Genomic DNA, 25,257 nt, shown 5'->3' on the forward strand with positions numbered 1-25,257 from the left:
TCTGACTAACTAAAATAAGCCTGGCTTGTTTTCTAATCTTGTTTTATGAAACAGCCCTCCGGACAGGAACTCAGGCAGACAGGGTAAACAAAGAGACAGAGAAACAGGGTAAACAAAGAGACAGAGAAACAGGGCAAATCCAGGGACACAGCTAAACAATGACACAATCAGAAATGCAGTGTAGACACATACAGGACTTTACAGAGAATGACTGAGTGAACAGGGTTTATAAAAGCTGGGCTAAACAAGGTAATGAGACACAGCTAAAAACAATGAGTGCTGATGAGTCCAAGCAAAGGATTATGGGTAATGTAGTCCTTGATGGAGTGACAACAGTCTGGGGTGGAGTGTCGTCTGGTGGTAATCTAGCTGGTATATAATATTATTAATTATTTATTATTACAAATTTTATTCAGACACTGGATATAATTTATTATATATATATATATATATATATATATATATATATATATATATATATATATATATATATATATATTTTTTTTTTTTTTTTTTTACTAGTGGGTGCAGGACACTATAGTTTATGTAAGTGAGGATAGGAAAATTACGGATACGGAAGAGGATTAGGGCCAAGCAATAATAAAAAAATAAAACCATCTCGAGATTAAACTCGTTAAATTTCGAGAAAAAAGTCGAGATAAAATGTTGAGAATAAAGTCATTAAATTAGTCATTAAATAGACTTTATTCTCAACATTTTATCTTGACTTTTTTCTCGTAATTTAACGAGTTTTTTCTCATAATTTAATGAGTTTATTCTCATTCGACTTTTTTCTCGAAATTTAACGAGTTTTTTTTCTCGTAATTTAATGACTTTATTCTCAACATTTTATCTCGACTTTTTTCTTGAAATTTACCGAGTTTTTTTCTCGTAATTTAATGACTTTATTCTCAACATTTTATCTCGACTTTTTTCTCGAAATTTAACGAGTTTTTTCTCGTAATTTAATGACTTTATTCTCAACATTTTATCTCGACTTTTTTCTTAAAATTTAACGAGTTTTTTCTCGTAATTTAATGACTTTATTCTCAACATTTTATCTTGACTTTTTTCTTGAAATTTAACGAGTTTTTTCTCGAAATTTAACAACTTTAATCTCAAGATGGTTTTATTTTTTTATTATTGCTTGGCCCTAATCCTCTTCCGTAATAATCCTCTTCCATAGAAAATAAAGTAAACTTTACCACCAGTAAAATTTTGGGACCAAAAATTATTCAGACACTTTCACCTGACCATGTTTTGCTTAATTGTTAATTAAGATTAATTTTGATCTTGTCATATTTTATTATCATTTTTTAATAGTAAAACTGTAATAATGAATAAAATGTTCAAGGTGTCTGAAGAAATGTTGGTTTGACTGTATATATATATATATATATATATATATATATATATATATATATCCTATAAATGGAGGTTTCATTTTTTTTTTTCTTTTAATTGGTTTGCCTTGAGGTCTGTGTATTTCTTGTAAACCAGGTCTGTTCCTGTAATTCAGAGCACTGTGTACTTTCTGTTTGACTTTAATATAAAAATATCACATGGTTATCACATGCACAATGGCCTGAGAAAAAACAATTTCTGACAACTTCACAACTTCTTTATTCAAAGTCAATCGAAACTCATGGAACCACAAATGGCTGAAGAGAACCTGATTAGAGATAATGAAATACCTAATTGATGCAATGAGATCAAGGCAGTCCAGCAATGATTATGTCAGAGATCAAATTTAAATAAGGAGCAGTATTTATTAAGTAAAAATGTAAAAATATAGAGACAAACAAATTTATTGAGTAAATAATAGTTTATAATAAAAGATCAAAAGAAGTAAGATATTTGCAGAATGAAAGGAGAGGTAGAAGAGATGAAGCAGCCAGAAGAAAGCAGAAAGAGAAGCAGAGGCAAAAAGTGCAGAGCAAAATAAGTGCAACGACTATACAGTGGTGAAAATAAAAACCTTCATTTAAAAACTGCATGTTGTTTTTACTTTTGTTATCTTTGATTAATATTTAAATTTGTTTAATGATCTGAAACATTAAAGTGTGACAAATATGCAAAAAAAAAAAAAAATCAGGAAGTGGGCAAGCACATTTTCCACACCACTGTATATACAGCAAACTTACATCCTCTATGTTTTGGTCTAATAAGAAAAGGTCAAACAGACTTACACATTATGAAATTTAACAAGTTTTTTTTCTCGTAATTTAATGAGTTTTTTCTTAACATTTTATCTCGACTTTTTTCTTGAAATTTAACAAGTTTTTTCTCGTAATTTAATGACTTTATTCTCAACATTTTATCTCGACTTTTTTCTCGAAATTTAACGAGTTTTTTCTCGTAATTTAATGACTTTATTCTCAACATTTTATCTCGACTTTTTTCTCGAAATTTAACGAGTTTTTTCTCGTAATTTAATGACTTTATTCTCAACATTTTATCTCGACTTTTTCTCGAAATTTAACGAGTTTTTTCTCGTATTTTAATGACTTTATTTTCAACATTTTATCTCGACTTTTTTCTCAAAATTTAACAAGTTTTTTCTCGTAATTTAATGACTTTATTCTCAACATTTTATCTCGACTTTTTTCTCGAAATTTAACGAGTTTTTTCTCGTAATTTAATGACTTTATTCTCAACATTTTAGCTCGACTTTTTTCTCGAAATTTAACGAGTTTTTTCTCGTAATTTAATGACTTTATTCTCAACATTTTAGCTCGACTTTTTTCTCGAAATTTAACGAATTTTTTCTCGAAATTTAACAACTTTAATCTCAAGATGGTTTTATTTTTTTATTATTGCTTGGCCCTAATCCTCTTCCGTAATAATCCTCTTCCATAGAAAATAAAGTAAACTTTTACCACCAGTAAAATTGATAAAATTTTGGGACCAAAAATTATTCAGACACTTTCACCTGACCATGTTTTGCTTAAGTGTTAATTAAGAATAATTTTCAAGAAAAAAGTCGAGATAAATGTTGAGAATTTTCTCGAAATTTAACGAGTTTTTTCTCGTAATTTAATGACTTTATTCTCAACATTTTATCTCGACTTTTTTCTCGAAATTTAACGAGTTTTTTTCTCGTAATTTAATGACTTTATTCTCAACATTTTATCTCGACTTTTTTCTCGAAATTTAACGAGCTTTTTCTCGTAATTTAATGACTTTATTCTCAACATTTTATCTCGACTTTTTTCTTGAAATTTAACGAGTTTTTTCTCGTATTTTAATGACTTTATTTCAACATTTTATCTCGACTTTTTTCTCAAAATTTAACGAGTTTTTTCTCGTAATTTAATGACTTTATTCTCAACATTTTATCTCGACTTTTTTCTTGAAATTTAACGAGTTTTTTCTCGTAATTTAATGACTTTATTCTCAACATTTTGGCTCGACTTTTTTCTCGAAATTTAACGAGTTTTTTCTCGGAATTTAATGACTTTATTCTCAACATTTTAGCTCGACTTTTTTCTCGAAATTTAACGAGTTTTTTCTCGTAATTTAATGACTTTATTCTCAACATTTTATCTCGACTTTTTTCTCGAAATTTAACGAATTTTTTCTCGAAATTTAACAACTTTAATCTCAAGATGGTTTTATTTTTTTATTATTGCTTGGCCCTAATCCTCTTCCGTAATAATCCTCTTCCATAGAAAATAAAGTAAACTTTTACCACCAGTAAAATTGATAAAATTTTGGGACCAAAAATTATTCAGACACTTTCACCTGACCATGTTTTGCTTAAGTGTTAATTAAGAATAATTTTCAAGAAAAAAGTCGAGATAAAATGTTGAGAATTTTCTCGAAATTTAACGAGTTTTTTCTCGTAATTTAATGACTTTATTCTCAACATTTTATCTCGACTTTTTTCTCGAAATTTAACGAGTTTTTTCTCGTAATTTAATGACTTTATTCTCAACATTTTATCTCGACTTTTTTCTCGAAATTTAACGAGCTTTTTCTCGTAATTTAATGACTTTATTCTCAACATTTTATCTCGACTTTTTTCTTGAAATTTAACGAGTTTTTTTCTCGTATTTTAATGACTTTATTTTCAACATTTTATCTCGACTTTTTTCTCAAAATTTAACGAGTTTTTTCTCGTAATTTAATGACTTTATTCTCAACATTTTATCTCGACTTTTTTCTTGAAATTTAACGAGTTTTTTCTCGTAATTTAATGACTTTATTCTCAACATTTTAGCTCAACTTTTTTCTCGAAATTTAACGAGTTTTTTCTCGTAATTTAATGACTTTATTCTCAACATTTTAGCTCGACTTTTTTCTCGAAATTTAACGAGTTTTTCTCGTAATTTAATGACTTTATTCTCAACATTTTATCTCGACTTTTTTCTCGAAATTTAACGAATTTTTTCTAGAAATTTAACAACTTTAATCTCAAGATGGTTTTATTTTTTTATTATTGTTTGGCCCTAATCCTCTTCCGTAATAATCCTCTTCCATAGAAAATAAAGTAAACTTTTACCACCAGTAAAATTGATAAAATTTTGGGACCAAAAATTATTCAGACACTTTCACCTGACCATGTTTTGCTTAAGTGTTAATTAAGAATAATTTTCAAGAAAAAAGTCGAGATAAAATGTTGAGAATTTTCTCGTAATTTAACGAGTTTTTTCTCGTAATTTAATGACTTTATTCTCAACATTTTATCTCGACTTTTTTCTCTAAATTTAACGAGTTTTTTCTCGTAATTTAATGACTTTATTCTCAACATTTTATCTCGACTTTTTTCTCGAAATTTAACGAGTTTTTTCTCGTAATTTAATGACTTTATTCTCAACATTTTATCTCGACTTTTTTCTCGAAATTTAACGAGCTTTTTCTCGTAATTTAATGACTTTATTCTCAACATTTTATCTCGACTTTTTTCTTGAAATTTAACGAGCTTTTTCTCGTATTTTAATGACTTTATTCTCAACATTTTATCTCGACTTTTTTCTCAAAATTTAACGAGTTTTTTCTCCTAATTTAATGACTTTATTCTCAACATTTTATCTCGACTTTTTTCTTGAAATTTAACGAGTTTTTTCTCGTATTTTAATGACTTTATTCTCAACATTTTATCTCGACTTTTTTCTCAAAATTTAACGAGTTTTTTCTCGTAATTTAATGACTTTATTCTCAACATTTTATCTCGACTTTTTTCTTGAAATTTAACGAGTTTTTTCTCGTAATTTAATGATATATTGTCATATTTTATTATCATTTTTTAATAGTAAAACTGTAATAATGAATAAAATGTTCAAGGTGTCTGAAGAAATGTTGGTTTGACTGTATGTATGTATGTATATATATATATATATATATATATATATATATATATATATATATATATATATATATATATATATATATATATATATATAAATATATATTTCCTATAAATGGAGGTTTCATTTTTTTTTTTCTTTTAATTGGTTTGCCTTGAGGTCTGTGTATTTCTTGTAAACCAGGTCTGTTCCTGTAATTCAGAGCACTGTGTACTTTCTGTTTGACTTTAATATAAAAATATCACATGGTTATCACATGCACAATGGCCTGAGAAAAAAACAATTTCTGACAACTTCACAACTTCTTTATTCAAAGTCAATCGAAACTCATCACAAGCCTTTTTTTCACAAATGGCTGAAGAGAACCTGATTAGAGATAATGAAATACCTAATTGATGCAATGAGATCAAGGCAGTCCAGCAATGATTATGTCAGAGATCAAATTTAAATAAGGAGCAGTATTTATTAAGTAAAAATGTAAAAATATAGAGACAAACAAATTTATCAAGTAAATAATAGTTTATAATAAAATTCAGAGTATTGTATCTGACAAATGAAGATTGTGAAGATCAGAGTATAGAGAAAGAAAGATCAAAAGAAGTAAGATATTTGCAGAATGAAAGGAGAGGTAGAAGAGATGAAGCAGCCAGAAGAAAGCAGAAAGAGAAGCAGAGGCAAAAAGTGCAGAGCAAAATAAGTGCAACGACTATACAGTGGTGAAAATAAAAACCTTAATAAAAACCTTCATTAAAAAACTGGATGTTGTTTTTACTTTTGTTATCTTTGATTAATATTTAAATTTGTTTAATGATCTGAAACATTAAAGTGTGACAAATATGCAAAAAAATAAAAAATCAGGAAGTGGGCAAGCACATTTTCCACACCACTGTATATACAGCAAACTTACATCCTCTATGTTTTGGTCTAATAAGAAAAGGTCAAACAGACTTACACATTATGTCACAGTTGGGGTAACGGCTAGGTCAGAGTGACTAGTCAAATGTCAAAGATAGATGAAAATAGATACAGAAGCTGTTGTTTTGACACCATTTATTGCAGATCTTGCATTATCTCATGTCTGCAGAGATGGAAACATTTTTTTATACAAACGTACATCAAGTTCAAATGAGCAACACATTCTGAAACCATCATTGCTTCTGCGGTACTTGGCAGGCATCCAATATCAACCACAAACGTGTCAACATGGGACCTGTCACATTGGAACAATTGAAGAACAGCGGAATATAGCAAGCATACTCTCAAACAATAATACATTGAGAATTTTAAAATATAATGAAAAAACAAAAGAGTAAGGAGTAAATACTTGAATATATGATGAGGATTACGTGAATATATGAAATCAAAGATAATATTGATGAATCATTAGCCATAAATGATTAAATGATTAATATGAAATATGAATAAAATACAAGAATATGAATATTGATCCATTTTGGATCCACCACCTAAGGGACCTAAATTCGATGCAGAAATTCTAAAATTATCAACACGATTTAGTTTATAATAACTAGAGATGATGTGTAATAATTAGTAAACTTACTTAATTTTACAACTTGCTGCAATAAGTCTTAAATTACATACCTGAATTGTTTAGAAGAAATACAGCAAATGAGAAAACAATTGTTAAATGGTCTCACTTGGCAAAATAATAATAATACACTTTTTTAGCACTCCACTTTTTTTTGAAAATAGGCTAATTTTCCAACTCCCCTAGAGTTAAACAGTTCAGTTTTACCGTTTTCGAATCCATTCAGCCGATCTCCGGGTCTGGCGGTACCACTTTTTTAGCATAGCTTAGCATAGTTCATTGAATCTGATTAGACCGTTAGCATCTCGCTCAAAAATGACCAAAGAGTTTCGATATTTTTCCTATTTAAAACTTGATGCTTCTGTAGTTACTTCGTGTACTAAGACCAACGGAAAATGAAAATTTGCTATTTTCTAGGCCGATATGGCTAGGAACTATACTCTCATTCCGGCGTAATAATCAAGGAAGTTTGCTGCCGTACCATGGGTGCAGCAGGCGCAATGACATTACGTGTTCCTTTAAGGTTATGTTTGATTCATTTAAATGCCTCCTTATTAATTACAACACACACAGGAGAGCAACCTTGGAGCAAAATCATTTACTGTGCTCATAACAATTAATAATAAGCAATTAGTCAAATAATAAAATTGCTGGAAATATTATATTATACCTGTGTGGATATGTTCAGACTTAAACTAAAATAATAAAACAATAACAAAAACTAATAGGAATAACTAATCAGTTTTCTTTCTGGTTTGTTTAAATTTTTTCACAGCATGTGTCGCGCCCATTCCTGCAGCAGCAGCTCCAGCTCCAATTAAAACTACAGGTAAAAGCACGGCGTCTGTTGCTACCAGTACAATACCTCCTGCTACTGCTGCTCCTGTTCCTACAGCTGATCCAACTCCAGCTGCAACATCTTTTGCCTTTTCTATAATCTTTTCTACCGTTTTTTTCTTCTCTTCTGCTATTATGTTTTTTTGAACTTCTTCAAACATTTCATTAGTGTAATGGTCTCCTCCATTTCCCGCTATCATTTTGTCAATCTTCTTCATCAGTTCAGTGACCTGAGTGCGGTTCATCATGTCTTCATTGTTGAATGCATGATATCCGCCACCACAGCTGTTGGTAAGTTTCTTTAGATGTTGGCTTTCTCCTACATATTGTTGCAAAGTTTTACGTTTCAGCTGATCGGTGTGAGTGAACAGAACAATGGTGTAACGTGTAGCACCTTCTCCAAAGTTCTCCTGAATCAGTTTTACTGTATTCACGTCCTCCTCCGTGTATCTCACACCCACACTGATCACCAGCAGAAACACATGAGGACCAGGAACAGACAGATCAACACACTTCTTTGTCTGTGTCTTCATGTCTTCTTTAGTCAATGATCCACAGAAACCTGGCATGTCAATCACAGAGATCATTCTTCCTCCTTGATTTGCAAATCCTTTGCTGGGCCTGCTTGTAACTTGTTCAGGTGAAGCCTCTGCCAGAAACGCTCCCTGTCCCAAGATGGTGTTTCCTGTCGCACTCTTCCCTGCTCCAGTCTTACCCATCAAAATAATCCTTACCTCAGACACTGCAAATCAAGAATATCATATATTTAAAATAGGATTTGTTCCTAACAGCAGGTGGAAAGTTGGCACAGAAGTGTTGAACTAAACTGTAGGCCTTACTTGGATAGTTTGGAAATAATTGCTTTGAAGATGCATCAAAGCAATTAAAAATGTGGTGCTTTATTTAAAATGCACAAAGACTGTTTTTTAATAGAGTTCAGGATTTTAATAATTAAGGGATTAGTTCACTTTCAAATTAAAATTTCCTGATAATTTACTCACCCCCATGTCATCCAAGATGTTCATGTCTTTCTTTCTTCAGTCAAAAAGAAATTAAGGTTTTGATGAAAACATCAAACTTCAATGGCCTCCAGACGGTTGAAGGTCAAAATTACAGTTTCAGTGCAGCTTCAAAGCGCTTTACGCAATCCCAGACAAGAAATATGGGTCTTATCTAGAGAAACCATCAGTGTCCAGCAGTGTAGATGCTGCTAAGTGTATTACTGCCCTCCTCAGGTCAAAGTTTGAACTAAATTGTCATATTCAATATGCTAGTGCAAGTATATAACAATTAGTTCAAACTTTGACCTGTGGAGGGCAGTGATACACTTAGCAGTGTCTACACTGCTGGAATTTTAATAGAGAAGAAGAAGAAGAGAGCTAGTGCAAGATGAGCATTTGTGGTTAAAATGTGTAAAATTTATTTATTTATTTTTTTTTAGAAAATGAGCAATGGTTTCTCTAGATAAGACTCTTATTCCTCGTCTGGGATCACATAGAGCTCTTTGAAGCTGCACTGAAACTGTAATTTTGACCTTCAACCGCCTAGAGGCCATTGAAGTCCACTATATGGAGAAAAATCCTGGAATGTCTTCATCAAAAAACTTCATTTCTTTTTGACTGAAGAAAAAAGGACATGGACATCTTGGATGATATGGAGGTGAGTAAATTATCAGGAAAATTTTATTTGAAAGTAAACTAATCCTTTAAGGTTACCATACTGTATGTTTTTCTGTGTCAACAGTTTTTCCATTTAGCCAAAGCTACATACAAATGAGAAAAGTGATTTTTCATAATCCTGGAAGAATAATAAGAATAATCAAATCCAAAAAAAATATATATATCTACTCTTATATCACATGCATATAAAGTATTGAACTGTCAGTGAACTTTTAACTGATAACCAGACTTTAGAATAGAATACCACCTTCTAAAGAAATCTGTACAGTGTTGTACGAGTCTATCTATAACTTGTTGTACACAATATTGTACAATGAATGTCTCACAAAGCTGAAAAATGTTAGAAACTTTAACACTTGCTGATATCACTTTCAGAATCAAAATGTGAGGGAAAAGTTAAAGCACTTACTTGATGAAAATGTTGAGTAAATTGACATATTGGAATCATCATTTGACAGTAATGGTTCTGTGGTAAAAACAAACAAAAAAAAACATTTAATATTTTTTTTTTTTTTAATTATTATTGCATTTTCATGTTACTTAAAAACAATTTAAAATATTTACCTGTATCACTCATTTCGGAATTATTCTTGAGATTCTTCCGTTGTAAATGTGTAAAAGCTTCACTGTAAATGTTGATCAATCAAATGTTATATATCTTGTTAAACACCCAACCGATCTGTCCTAGTTTACTGTCAAAAAGTCTAGTTTTATTATAACAACAGGAAGTAGCAGATGTGTCCAGTGCGGTTGCAGAAAGAGTGAGGAAATGCGTAATGTATATAAAGGGCTTACATAAACAAAAACGGCAACAAAAAACACCATGTAGGGGACGACAGGACAGGGGCAAATTCATGGCTGTACATTAACTATTTTGCACATAGCACACATCACACAATTGTAGCAAAAGTATAAAACATCAGTTACCGTCCCTGAAAACAACCACGAGTAGAGCAGTTCATCACAGGCATGTGACTGACAAAGGGCATTAATGTTCCAGACAGGACACACAAAATACAAACCTTTAACCAGAAATGTCTTCAGACAAACATTTTATTTGTCAAAATTGGCAGACTGACATTGACATAACACCTCTTGCTTAACATGAAGTCAATTTTGTTTACAAAGCCCAATATCACTAATCACAATCCAAACAACATCCATCCATTTTGAAAATAAAGCTTCATTTGTTACAAAACAGACAGGTCGGAAACTGGAGAGTACAGTTAATGGTTGTTTATTGAGCACACAGCAGAGTATACAGAAGTGCAGGTAAGTTGAATGAAGATCTTTAAGTGAATGGTGAGTGATATGTATGATACTGTCCTTTTGTGTTTGTAGTGATGATCCTGGGCGATGGGACGGACGGACGGACGGACGGACGGACAGACAGACAGACAGACAGACAGACAGACAGACGAAGATTTGGAGACAGGTAAGTAGATCGACAGGAGTCCTTGAGGTAAGCATGGAGGCAAGTCCTTAATGTGAATGAGACCGGACGGTGAGTGAGTGTGTGTGAGTGTCTTTTATGTGGTGGCTGATTGGCGTGCTGATTGAGTGCAGGTGCGTGTGATCAGTATTTGGGTGAGGGAGTGTGCTGTGATTGGACAGTGGTGGAGCCTGGTGTGTCTGTGACAGTGGAGTTGATACGTGACCGGGTTGATCTGTTTGACGATGGTGAATGGGCCAATGAACTTAGGACTCAGCTTCCGGCAAGGCAGACGCAGTCTGATGTCCCTGGTCAACAGCCAGACCTTCTGTCCTTGTTGGTAAGTTGGAGCGTAGGAACGGTGAAGGTCGGCTGTCATCCTGCATCTGCGCAGGGCCCGTTGCAGCTGGTGGTGTGCAGAGTCCCAGACCCTCTCGCTCTCTCGGAACCAGTAGTCGACAGATGGTACGTCCGACGGTTCACCTGACCAGGGACTGGTTCCAAGAGTCCTGGTGGCCATGACAGAAGGTACGGAGGAAGCGACCGATCTCCTGGATCTTCCTCTCCGTCTGCCCGTTTGACTGCGGGTGGTATCCAGATGATAGGCTGACGGTCACACCTAGGAGAGAGAAGAATGCTTTCCATACCCGGGAGAAGAACAGAGGTCCTCGATCCGATACAATGTCCTCTGGGATTCCGTTGTATCTGAAGATGTGGTTCAGGTGCGTGTGATCAGAATTCGGGTGAGGGAGTACACTGTGATTGGACAGTGGTGGAGCCTGGCGTGTCTGTGACATAATTTTCTTATAAATCATTAAAAATGTGTAAAGTTTTATTCTAAAATTTTAAATTATGAACACAATCTGAGTTATATTAATAAATAAATATCCTGATGCTCCCAAGCTTTATAATGGCAGTGCACAGAAACCACCTGATTCAAATTCAAGTGCATCCATCCATCATAAACATACTCAACACGGCACCGGGGGGTTAATAAAGGCCTTCTGAAGTGAAGTGATGCATTTGTATTAAAAAAAATAAAAAAAATAAGTTATGAAGTAAAATATCTAGCTTCCGACAGATCACCTTCCATATTCAACTTAGGAAGAACGTCTCTTTTTACAACTGTAACCATAGTTCCCTGTGAAGAGACACTGTGTCAATGATGCTTTGGGAACGCATTTGCATGATCGCCTCTGAAGCACTTGTGACAACTAGTCCAATGGCGAGATGGAATGTCACTGGCGGGTGACGTCACGACCAGGAAAGCATAAAAGCATATCTGGAATGACCGGTGTTAGCTTTAATTAGCCGAACCAAGTCGATCACAGGAATGAAGGAAGTATGGCAAGGCGATGCAGCATCTCGTTCCCTTCTCAGGGAACTATGGTTACAGACGTAACCTGAGACATTCTCTTCTGAGGGAACTCGCGCTGTGTCAATGGCATTTTGGGAACGATAATGTCCAAACGCAAGGTTCACAAGTGCCTGTCCGTGTGAATACTGAGAGCACAAGAAAGACATAAGCACCTGTGAACCTGGCACAGCGCCCAGGTCCAGACTGTAATACCTCACAAATGTGAGCTTAGAGGACCAGCCTGCCGCATACCACATCCTGTAGGGATGCCTCCTTATATATAGTTCTTATACAAAGTTCTTTAAAAAAGAAATAAAAACTTAATAAAGTTCCATTCATAAAATTGTGTGTGTGTTCCCAGTTCCTTTGAGGGGAAGTGCTTAGGGAAGTTCACGAGTGCATGTCTAAAAAGTGGAGTGGAACGCAGTCGAGGGCGGGGCAACCTGTCACTCACATGAGATCCACCAATAGCAAACCACAACCATCCAATCAATTCACAACAGACAAAATCAAGTCCCTCCCTACATTTGTTCCTGTTTCAGAAGCTGTTTCACTCCGATATATGGCACAATAGGGAAGAAAAGACTAGTGTTTCATGAGAAGTATGAAAAAATGACTGTTTTCAAATACATTTGGGGTTAGTTCACCCAAAAATTAAGATATTTTTGATGAAATCCAATGGTTCTATGAGGCCTGCATTGAGAGCAAAGTCACCGTCTCCTCTTAAGATCCATACAGGTACTAAAAACATATTTAAAACAGTTCATGTGAGTACAGTGGCTCAACCTTAATATTATAAAGCATTGAAAAAAAAAAAGTAAAATAACAACTTTTCAAAAATATCTAGTGATGGCTGATTTCAAAACACTGCATTGAAGCTTCACAAATTGTTTGTTTTGAATCAGTGGTTTGGCTCGTGTATCAAACTGCCAAACTGTTGAAATCATGTGACTTTGGCGATCCGAATCACTTAATGCCAGGGTAAAGTAATGCAAAACCTCTGTCTGACATAACACATAAAAAATAATATTTAGTAACACAATAATGACACATTAATTTCCGGGTGAACTGTTCCTTTAAGTGAATGCTTTCAGTATGCTGTCAGTCTTTTGAAAATTTGATGTAAGCTACTAACAGAGTAAATGAGAAGCACATATCAACTAACACCTCAACAGTAATGTTTTTGCGTTGTGTATGTCATACTGTAATTTTCCTGGAATTCATAAGATTTGTGTGCACACAAAAACATTAGGATATTTTATGGGTCCTATGACTTGAACTGAATCTCGGATGCAGTTTTAGCCTCAATGCACCATTATGTCTCTAGTTGAGATTTTGATTCTTTGTTCATTTTTCTATCACACTGTGGATGCAACTGTGGATTTTTATCTACTGTAATATGCTGCAAAATATAGTCACCTCTATAAGCAAATTCTGCATTACGCTTACATTAAAATGAAAACATTTGATGATAATTAAAGTATGCATTTAACTAGAATATATAATTAATTTGTAATGTTAAAAAGAAAGCCTAAAACCACATAAACTCTGAGATAACTGTACCAATATGAACCCTATCAGAAAGTGTTTGATGTTAAACACATACTGCCTCCGGCTAACAGCGGCTTTGCTGATTTTTTGGGGGGTGATCGTGCATGTAAAGGACTTTGTGTTTTCCGTTCAAAGGGGCTGAGGGCTGTCAAAAGGCATTTGATTAATTCAAGAAAATGTCACAAGGATTCTCAGGGGTACAATGAAATGTTTTTAATCATCATCATCTTAAATATCTAGTGTATTGTTTGTTCATCACTTAACATTTTGAGAAAATAGTTCACCCAAAAGTCATGCCTTCTATCTTCTATGGAGTCTAAAAAGTGTTTTAAATAAAATGAAAGCATTTGACTAGACAGCATTTTATTGGACAACAAATACAGCCAAAAATGATGTCACCAATATTCAGTTCTGTTTATCTGAGGGAAAGATTGTACATTTTAAATCCATATATTCTTTTTTTTTGTTTGGGTGGAGTACACTAGCATTACCTTTAGATTAGCTTAAAAACTAATAAACATAAAAGCCAAATTAAAAAAATCAATATTTTGTATCATTATATGAGTAAATATGACATCCTCCCATCAGAATACAAGGACATTTTGATTTGTATAATTAAAATAATATCCAAAAGCCAAGGTCAATATACTGGGCAAAGCACTTTTACAGATATTTATTATTTGAACACAAATCTGCTGCATCACGTCATGTCGCGAAGACCCGCCCCTTTACTGCTGCTACTTCCGACAGGCCACATCTCGAGCAAAGAGGACACTGACAACGCGTCGACAGACAAGACAGAGCAGGTTACTTTTGATATGAAACAAAGTCTTAAATTTTTATCATTTTTAAAGAATTATACCGTTTTGTGGATCTTTAACGTGTCGTGACATCGACTCTCATCTCTTCCTACTACTAGTTCATTTATAGCATCAAATAAACATGAATGAACACCAGAAGAAATGTTGTTTCAAAACACGTCGGTAGACACCATTTCAAGTTCAAGTTCACCGACATTAAAGGTGCGTTCACGTGGCCTCGTAATTCCTGTAGTTACGAGATTCTAGCTTGTAAAAAGCGTTCACGTCCTCGTAGAGCTCGTAATTACAGCTTGTAACCTGGGAGTTTTCTGAAAGCTCCCAGATATACCACGTGGCCGCGCTGTACCACCTGACCGCGGTAGATTCATTTAGGCGTCGACAGTGCTGCCATGGAAACGCATAATTCCCAGTTCAAGGACCAAAAGGACGTGAACAGCTCCGAATATAACGTCACGTGTTGTCATTTCAAGATTCCGGTAAATACGAGGTGACGTGAACGCAGCATAATCCACTTGACTGCTTTGTAGAACGTAACGACGGATTCGGCGTTATGATTGGTTAGATCGCCTGTCAATCATGCGCACACATATATATTGCGTCATTTTTGTCACGCTGAACAACAGTTAATTACAGTAATTAATTGCATTATTGTAAGGGTATGTTTATGGTTGGGTTAGGTGTAGACGTTAATAAAACAATCTGATAAGTAGCTAAATTAATTGATTGTTATTTTATGGCGATATTTGGCGTCATTTCCGGCCGTAAACGCCTTGAGTCTGCAGCGGTCAGGTGGTACAGCGGCACACGCAGGAGCTCAGGAAATCTCCATCTCACAAACTGTAATTACGAGCTCTACGAGGACGTGAACGCTTTTTACATGTTTAAACCTCGAAATGAAGTAATTTCAACCCATATTCTTAAAGAAAATCATTATATAGGTCAATATCTGCTGCACCTGAATCTGTTCAAGTGATTACGTCACTGATTGCACGTCACGCCAACGGCTCGACCATTTCACAACAAGCCGTCGAGAGGTATGAATCGTTTGCGTATTTTATTTATAAATGGGCATGTTTTTACACTACACGACAGTTATTAACACGATGATAGCCTACATACAGCCATACATGTCGTTATAAAGCGGAACAGCAGACAAAAAACGCATCGTTAAGGCCCGTTCACACCATGAACTATAACTGTATTGTTCTATATTTGAGTTTTGTCTCTTTAAAGTAAGATGGATTCTGATTGGCTGTCAATGTTCTTATCATTCATCAACTTGAAAAATTAAATCTGAAAGTGATTCTACACTGATTAGTGAATTGAGAAACGAAGCTTTTCAAAGCTTCGAATCAATTGAACCAATTTCTTCGCAGAATGATTCACTGTTTCGAAGCGTTCGAAGCGCCACGCGCTGGTGACCCCTGCTGGGCAGAGCAGTGTAAATACAGCAAACTCGGGCCAAACATGCATAAAAACAGCTTTAACAAACCCATTGCAAATGTTTTATTGAAATGCAAATGCAATTAACTAATCATCTAATAAAGTTAAATATCAAGCGTATGTATGTGTTCTTTTATCAGTTTTTAGGGCTTGTTTTGTTTGTTCCATGGATGGCTCATCTAAACAGACCAATAAGAGACTATAACTACTAGGGTAAGTGTACCTATTAAAGTCCCCCTGTAGTCAATAATTAAAATTTTTCCTGTGAAATAAAATGTCTTCATGGCTTAAAATAGCTTGAATGTAACTCTACACCCTTGCTTCATTTAGTATACGTGGATCTGTGAATATGCTAATTAGCCCCGCCTCCACTCACACAAGCTCAGAGATCCAGTCTGTCGACTTACTGAGGTAAACGCTGCACAATGGTATTGTGCTTTACAACGTCGACACCGGTTAGGGCTGTGCAATTAATCGTGTTTTCGATTTTGATTTTGGCTTCCAACGATTATGAATACAAGATAATCGAGGTAAAACGATTACTGTACTAGGGATGCACCGATCCGATATTCAGATCGGGTATCGGCTCCGATGCTGCCATTTTTATCGGATCGGGTATTGGCAGGACGGGACCGATCCAAATCCGATACTGTGTGTATTGTTAAGCTCCACAAAAGGCACAGCAACATTAAAAAGCACCATAAAGTTTCTGTGCGCTATATTCCAAGTGTTCTGAAGCCATTCCATAGTTTAATTTGAGGTACAGATAAATATTTAAGTTGTTAAATTAAAGTTCACGTAAATGCCTCCCTCTGCTGCTGCGGCTGTCAGTCATTCTCAATTCAGCATTCAGACAGCCTGTTGCCTTCGGTTACGACAGTAAAGGTAGCATTTAGGGGTGTGACGAGATCTCGTATCACGAGATCTCGCGAGACTAAAATGTGACGAGATTTCTCGTCGAGGTGAAAAGTAGTCTCGTGATGTTGCCATGACAGAGTGGTTAGGATGATTAGGAAAGAATATTCCATCGCTTCGTTTACATTACGCCTCCACTGTCGTTTTGTTTTGTAAAAAACATTTAATTCAGTTGGATAACGGTCGCCGCCGCTCCATATTTGGGTCATTCTACAGAAACGTCCACTTTTGGTATGACAATGTCATAAAATGTATTTCTTTTTTTAACATTTAAACTTAGACCACATTATTATATTACATTTGGACTTTATGAATACACATAAATGACAGCTTAATGATTTTTTATTTTTTTTGTACATTTATTTAAAGATCGCATGTCCCCTCTTTTTGTCACTGGTGTTACCTTACTTCTCTGGCATTTTTAAACATTTTTATGAAATATTATTTCTCATTTTTTTTCAGCACATGCAGTCAGAGTTACAGAATAATAATGATAATGCAAAAAATAAGGAGATTGTGTGTTATTTATTTTAATCAGGTTAGTTTAAAGTGTGATTGAATGATGTTAATTCAATTGCGCAACCATGTATTTGCTATAACAATAAAAATATTTGAAAAACATATATAAACAAGTAATGATACAATCCTTTACATCTTAATTCTTGAGTGTAGCAGAATTCAATGAATGTAAAATTATTATCATGTCACATATGACATTTTATTTAATGTGACAGACAAAAAACAGTAACACCAGTGACACAATGAATCACCAGTGACGTATACATGAGACCAATGATCCTTAATTTTTCAACTATAATTAAGTAGTTTGGACTAAATTTTACATTTGGTGTACAATAAAAGACTGTCATTGTCACTTAGTGAAAGCAGTCAGTAAAAGATCATAAACAACATTTTAAAACTGTCTGTAAAGTCGCTGCACTGAATTTAGCCAAATCCCCTTAATTTAGCCATATCTGACCAAAGGAGGATTAACAATGAGAAAGAAAAGTTAGAATCATGTAATCTTAGTGCTTTTTTATGCAAAAACTGGTACCACCAGTGATATTTTCATAAAAAGGTAACACCAGTGACATTTTTCATGAAAAATGCATTTTACAAAATGGCTGCTGCAAGGAATCAATCCACATGTTGTAAATTATGATATATTCACTAAATCAAGTAATTTAATCCATTTGTATTCTAGTTTGTTAAAATTCCCTAGCAATAAAGTAGGTCACACCAGTGACTTCAACTAAAAGCTTCATATGAAAATATGATTTTATAATTAAAATATCTGATAACTGAAAAGAGATAGTGGACTTTCCATTGGCCTTTCTTTATTGGTCTTCAGGAAACAGGAAGAAGGAAGTCAAGTGATGTCATCAGTGTGATTTTTTTTTTTTTTTTTTTTTTTTTTTCAAAATAAGAGATTTTTGTTAAAGGTAACACCAGTGTCACACAACACCAGGGGACCACTACATTCATTAAAAATGTTATAATATTTATTTAGCATTTGGTTTTTTTTATGTCATTTACATGATGTATTTGATAGTTATGCATACATTATTGTATTTGAAATGGTAGAAAAACCTGTTTCTGAGCTCAAAATAAAGCACTTTCCCTGTACTTGACTGTGGGGACGAGAGCTTCTGTGGCGCTTGGATTTTTTATAATTAATTAAAAAACAAATATTGCCACATTGATGGCTCAACGAGGTTTCATTGTTCAAATAACATATTGTTTCATATTAAAATATAAAAAAATTGTAATCCTAAAGTGTTTTTTAAGTGTAATATTTCTGTAAAGTCTAGGGACAGAAAAGTGGACGTTTCTGTAGAATGACCCACTTACAGAGTATGCGCGATCACGAAAGTGAAAGTAAACGCGAGCGCGCGTTCAAACGCGATCTCAATGACGATCAATCATCAATCTGATGAATACAGATATCTCTCAATATGAAAGCTATTTTAGGCTGGGCAGTGTAGTTGTAACCATCTCTTAGCTCTGTATCAGCTCTGTATTTACACACTGAATATTGAGAGAGTGTGATTATGGTTGCACTTATTGTAAAGTGTTACCATAAAAATGAATAACAGTTTTCTCTTAATCTTATTAAGCACAAACAGTAAGGTTTCATTTGTTAACATTAGTTAATGCACTGTGAACTATCATGAACTAACAATGAATGACTATTTTTATTAACTAACATAAACAAAGATTAATAAATACTGTAGCAAAGATATTGCTCATTGTTAGTTGATGTTGGTTAATACATTAATGTTAATAAATGAGACCTTATTGTAAAGTGTTACCATTTTTATTCATACTGTTTTTATTTCTATGATCAGTTTGTGGAAAGGAGTTCAGTTAGGAGGTAACTTGACCTCTGGTAACGGCCTATATTGGATTCGTGGATTGACATCAACCCGTACCCAAAGGATGTTCATTTCAGTTTTAACTGACAATATTGTTAAATTAGATTTAAATTAGATTAGATTGGATAAGTGTCTATGATTATGATTATGATTAAAAATAACACAATTTATTTTCCAGGGGTTTTGTTTCACATGCGCAAATTTACCAGCATGAACAACAGAACAGGACGATTCACATCACATCACGCGCCTGCAGCGCAGAATTAACTCACATAGCCTATATACAGTAGTCAACATTTGAAGTGGATCAAAAGCTTTCATCAAAGTTGTCCTAAAACCATCTTCTTAGGACAACTTTGAACTTTTTTGATCCACTTCAAATGTTATATTTTGTGAATATATTTATTCCTTTTATATTCACTCAAATAATTAAAGGTGCTCTAAGTGATCCTGGGTGGAGTAACTTCCTGTTGACGTTCGAAGTGTTGTCAAACAAAACAGAGGCTAGCTAGACCCTCCCTCCTCCTCCTCCTCCTCCTCCTCCTCCCTCCTCCTCCCCTCCCCTCCATGCTTCCTGAAACAGTCATGCACGCGCATTTAAAATCATTCTTGTCAGTTATTGGCTGGAGCATGTTTATTATGTTAAGTGGTCCAGGCTGCACCAGTTTGTTTTTGTTGCCGTTTTCGGAGCTTGTGGCGACTACAGAGACCGTGTTTTTTTACAGTGTGTTCAGGGGACAGGCAGCTAGCGGAGAGTGAGGAGATGTTTGCTGTATGTGACAAAAAATGTTTTGGCCTAAAAACGCATGACATCGCTTAGAGCATCTTTAAGAGATTAACGAAATGAAAGAAAAAATGGTGTGACAAGTAGTAGCCTATATGCTGAGTTTTGATTGATTTTTGCGATGCTGTCCACATAAACACGTTCAAGGAAAAGGAAAGTGAAACAGCTGAAAGTGGTACCTGTTTTCTTTATTTTAAAAAAACACAATGTTTTGTTTTTGTGAGTGTACACTGATAAAATTAGACTCTTTAAGTTTATGTATGACCATAAATGGAGTGTTTTAAGTTGTTTTCACTGGTGTAAGGAAGCAGTTAAAGTGATCACGCCGGCGCCTCGGGCTCACACAGTCAGTTCTAGCACTGCTCGACATCGCAGCCTGTTTATTATCGAAATAAAATGAAACATAACAACAAAGCTAATGTTTTTATATTAAAGCACAAGCTAAGAAAAGAAAAACAAACCTTTAACCTGCGCTGTAACATCACACAAGGTAAATAAGAGGATGACTTTTAGTGGAAAGGACGATAATATGTTCAGTGTTTGTGGAAATAAATATGGGAAAAAGATTGATTCGTTGCTTTTGAGAATTGATATCGAATCAACCACATTTTTTTTTTTTTTTTTTTTTTAAATGATTAATCGAAGAGAAATTTTTTTTGTTTGTTTGTTTGTTTTTTTTTGCCCAGCCCTTCAATCAATTCCCCATGGGCAAAGTCAAGTCCCGCCCTACTTTTGTTCTTCTTTTAGAAGCCGAAGTCACAACAGGGAAGAAAAAACGATTGCAGCTTCTGTTTCTTGCTGACTTCAACCTTCTTTTTTTTTTTTTTCATACAGGTTTCCCAGACACTTCTCTAAACTGCAGTTGTTCAGCAAATAGTCCAATCCCAAACTCACAGCACTGGTTGAATCAGAAGTTGACTACAAACAAGCAGTGAGTGCGTGAAAAAGTGCAGTGAAAAAGTTAGTGTTTTTTCCTTCAAAACAATCCACAGAAACTATTCGAACCATATTCATGGGTGAACGTCATTTAATTTAATAATGAGAATTTTTATTAAAAAAAATAATCTAGAGAAATTGGCTTGTGTAAAAAATAAGGGTACCCCTACATTCATTAGCTGTATTGCCCTCTTTTACAGAATATTTTGTTTGTTTGTTATTGTTTCAGTCTTTTTCATTGACTAGAAGAAAGTGCAGAATTTCATGTTCTGTGTGAAAAAGGAAAAAAAAAACTCTGCACTTTTCATGTGATGTACTTAATGTTTCACTGAACACCAGCTGTGCTTCATACACTGCCATTACTTTTTCTGTCATGTTGATTAATTTTGTCTTATTTTTTCACTCTGTTGCAGATTTTGCAGTGGAAATCGAAGAAATGTTAGAAATACAAATAATCAAGGTAGAGCACTACATGACAGCAGATGTGTCTGTCATACATATATTTACTATCATTGAGATACTATTATCATTTTTATTCCTGTTTTTTGTTTATATTTTTATATATCTTCTGATTCATTTTAATTTTAGCTATATTTATTTTATTACATGAATATAAATTAAATGAAAATGAAATATTATTTTTTTTAGTATTTTATTTCAGATAAAGTTTATTTATGGTTTTAATTATCAATAACCCTGATAGTTACTCGCTTGCTGTGATGTGAAATATGTAACACTGTAATAAATATGTAAGTGTAATTGTTACAAAAAGGACTGGGTGACCCCTTCAAAAAGAGTTTTGACAACATATGCATTTCTATTTATGTATTTGCACTGAAGTGGCTTAAGTTTTTCCAATTAGATCAAGTTATGTTATTTTTGGGTAGAAAAAATAAAATGTATTATTGAAATAGTGCAGTATTATTGCTTATTTATACTGGCTTGTTTATAATAATTTACTTATTTAATTATTTATAATTACATTTTCTTTTTTCTTCTTTTCTTAAAGGTCCCGTTCTTCGTGATCCCATGTTTCAAACTTTAGTGTGTAATGTTGTTGTTAGAGTATAAATAAAATCTGTAAAATTTTAAAGCTCAAAGTTCAATGCCAAGCAAGATATTTTATTTAACAGAAGTCGCCTACATCGAACGGCCAGTTTGGACTACATCCCTCTACTTCCTTCTTTAATGACGTCACTAAAACAGTTTTTTGACTAACCTCCACCCACAGGAACACACAAGAGTTGCGTTTGTAGAGTGTGTTTGTCGCCATGTCGTCGAAACGCTGTTATTTTCATCCCGCAGTCCAATCACCGGGTCTGATTCCGGCTCAAATTGATAGGGTAAAATTAAAGACATGTTTACAATAACACTGAGCGCGTGCATCTCCACGTTATGGTAAGAGGCGTGACCTTTCCGGGCAAGATGCGCTAAGCTGCTGTCGAATCACAACACAGGAACCGCTGGCACAATCAGAACTCGTTACGTATTTCTGAAGGAGGGACTTCATAGAACAAGGAAGTCATCAGCCCGTTTTTATGACAGTGGAAGCAGCGGTATACAGATGAGTAAATTATGTGAAAAATACTGTGTTTTTTTTACACGCGAAACATGAACACGTGTTATATTGCACACTATAAACACAATCAAAGCTTCAAAAAACCACGAAGAACGGGACCTTTAATAGGTTTTTATACATGAAAATATAGTCTTTATATTTTTGCAAGGACAGTCCCTTTCAAAGCAGTCATCAAATGTGGGGTCCTGGGCATCACAAAAAAAGATGTTTGTCCAAAAGAAAAAACCTCTTGTCCAAAAGACCCGATTTGACTCATTAAAATCATTGCATTAAACAAATGGATTATCTGTAATGGCAACTAATGTCACACTTGTTAACATTAGGTATGTTCACATGCACTAATTTTCATCAATCCAATAATGAATTCAGTCTGATTTCAAATTCTGAGTTATATCAACCCTAATCATTGCAATCCAATTCACATATTTGTTTACATGTGAAATGTGTTCAGAACAAAACTTCAGCGCGTACGCAGTGCGTCAGTCACAGTGTTTAGTCACCATGTCAGATTGTTTCAGGTCTACAGCACACCTTCCACTCCAAACTACATTTATTTAAGGTCGAGCTCATTCGGATTGATGTGTTTACATGAAGGTGTTTCTGTCTGATTGAGCCATTAGTTCAATAAAATAAAATTTTTGGCTGTGCATAAATGTAGCTATTGATGAATATGATGAACCCGAAAGCTGTCTGTGTTTTGTGTCAGATTGAAGACCCAGGATGTCTGTGGGCTCGTGTCCTGAAAGGACCAGGCATTCAACCGGACAATCCAGAGGAATATGAGCAGCTGAGGGTGAAAATGAACCTCTTCTACCATGAGGTCGACCTGGATGTCCAAAAACTAAAGCCTGCTGAACTGAAGGAGGGTCTGGTATGTCATGTCAGATCATGAATATGTATTGATAATATCTATGATTCATATTTGGGAGGTTGACTTGTCCTGCTTTTTAAAATGCTGCTCTACCAGTCAAAAGTTGGGACATGATTACTCATTCTTTATTATCAGGTTTCCCATGAATTCAAGGCCTGGGAAGTGTGTGAAAACAAACATGGGTATTTGAAAGTACTTGAATTAATCTAAAACTAAATTATGTTATAGTATGATGCTATTACAATAATTGGCCTTAACACTCTGAGGTCGGTTTTCTTCTTACCAGTGTGAAAGAGACACAAAATACTCTGTCAATGTTGCACATACAATTAAGAGCTATACACCATTTTAATCTGTGGAATATCTTCTTTTATTTGTGTACACTCAGAATAAAAACAAATTGTTGTGCTTTTTGTAAAATAAAGAAAACTAGCAAGATGCGTGATCTCTCGTCTCCCTCTGAACGAAGTCCAGTCTGATAGTTCTCAGAAAATGAACTGTAACTTCGTGAATACTACTGACAAAAAAATTACACTTATGTCTAAAGAAACTTTGAAATGTCAGGTTTTAAATCATGTAAGTCAAATCAAAAACAAACATTCTGTGTTTATGTAATCTGTATGAAAAGAGAGCCATGTCAGAAGTCCGTGATTCAGCTCATTATCCGCTAATGCGGCCACGCCCACGGAGCGAGCGCTATTCATACATGCATACATCGTCGCAATCGTGTATTTATTGTCTTGAAAAGTGTTTATCTGGATGTTAAAGCAATCTCTGGCCTCTGTGAGTTCCTGAAATGTCACATGATATGCCTCTTCTTTTACTGAGGCATTTGTGAACTAAAGGGGCATAGCGCCCTCCGGCTGCAAGTATGAATTGAAAACACAGTATCCTGCGCTCACAGTGATGACAATAAATATAGAATAAATATTACTCCTCTGTAGAAAATTGACAAACATATGAGAATCCATCAATATTTCTCCAAATGTGCATGCTTTTAAGCATATTAAGAAATTATGGTCAATATAAGATTTTAAGAGTCAAAATGTGATGCTTGAGTCTTAGATCTTTTTAATGATGTATAGTTTGTCAACTGCACATCAACATTTAGGCTATATAATATAACAAATATAGTAGCCTATATGAAATGCCATAGAGGTAGGAATGTTCAGATGCTTTGCATCACAGAAATACTACATTATATTTTAAAGTATATTAAAATAGAAAACCATTATTTGGTTAGAAACTTAAGACTTTTTTTTTTTTTTTAATGTGTCCAATCTTTTGACTGGTACTGTAATCTAACATAGGGCTATACAAAATTTTCTTCACATCATGTGCAATAATACATGCATGCATGAGATCACAAAAATCATGGTTTTTTTTTTTTTTTTTTTGTGAAAAAGAGTGGACATTAATCCTGTTATCAGCATGATCACAGAGGGTTTTTTCACAGCCTACCTGACTGAAAGAGCTCATTATTTATGCAGTTCATTAGAGCTCTTTATGCGATTCTTTTGTCTTCTCAGGTGTAAATGACCCATTGTTCATGATGATTCACGCCTCCACGCATACTGTGTTTCTTGACAAAGTGTCTTAAATTTAAATCTCTCTATTGTTTTATATGAACGAGTCAGCATAATAATTCTTTCTTCATTTAGAAGCAAAAATTCTAGTCTACAACCTCCAATACCCAGAAGTCTTGTGAACACAGGTTTAATATATATTTTTTGGCCTTGTTTCTTTGACATAAGTTTTTTGTTTATTCAATAATCACGCATAAACGTTATTCCTTCAAAAACACAAACGTGTACATACA

The 25,257-nt window shown here is 34.2% G+C and overlaps 2 protein-coding genes across 3 annotated transcripts in view; one reads left to right on the plus strand and one right to left on the minus strand.

Annotated features, from left to right (window-relative positions):
• Positions 1 to 7,247: 7,247 nt before the first annotated feature.
• Positions 7,248 to 10,075, minus strand: LOC125247518 (GTPase IMAP family member 9-like). Its single transcript, XM_048158860.1, has 3 exons — positions 9,939 to 10,075; positions 9,784 to 9,840; positions 7,248 to 8,437 (listed from the first exon to the last, which is right to left on the minus strand). Exons 1-3 carry the CDS (start codon positions 9,949 to 9,951, stop codon positions 7,593 to 7,595), a joined length of 915 nt encoding a protein of 304 aa, XP_048014817.1. The 5' UTR covers positions 9,952 to 10,075; the 3' UTR covers positions 7,248 to 7,592.
• Positions 10,076 to 15,302: 5,227 nt separating this feature from the next.
• The window catches only part of tdrd12 (tudor domain containing 12), a 47,502-nt gene continuing 37,547 nt past the window's right edge, over positions 15,303 to 25,257 (plus strand). For both annotated transcript variants that reach the window (XM_048159007.1, XM_048159008.1), the window contains exons 1-5: positions 15,303 to 15,569; positions 16,119 to 16,191; positions 20,887 to 20,983; positions 21,402 to 21,448; positions 23,274 to 23,438. In XM_048159007.1, coding sequence (XP_048014964.1) covers positions 21,425 to 21,448; positions 23,274 to 23,438 — 189 coding nt within the window. In that variant the 5' untranslated portion in view covers positions 15,303 to 15,569; positions 16,119 to 16,191; positions 20,887 to 20,983; positions 21,402 to 21,424. The remainder of the gene's footprint in view (positions 15,570 to 16,118; positions 16,192 to 20,886; positions 20,984 to 21,401; positions 21,449 to 23,273; positions 23,439 to 25,257) is intronic.

This window comes from Megalobrama amblycephala, linkage group LG15 (assembly GCF_018812025.1).
Source record: "Megalobrama amblycephala isolate DHTTF-2021 linkage group LG15, ASM1881202v1, whole genome shotgun sequence".
Taxonomy (NCBI): Eukaryota; Metazoa; Chordata; class Actinopteri; order Cypriniformes; family Xenocyprididae; genus Megalobrama; species Megalobrama amblycephala.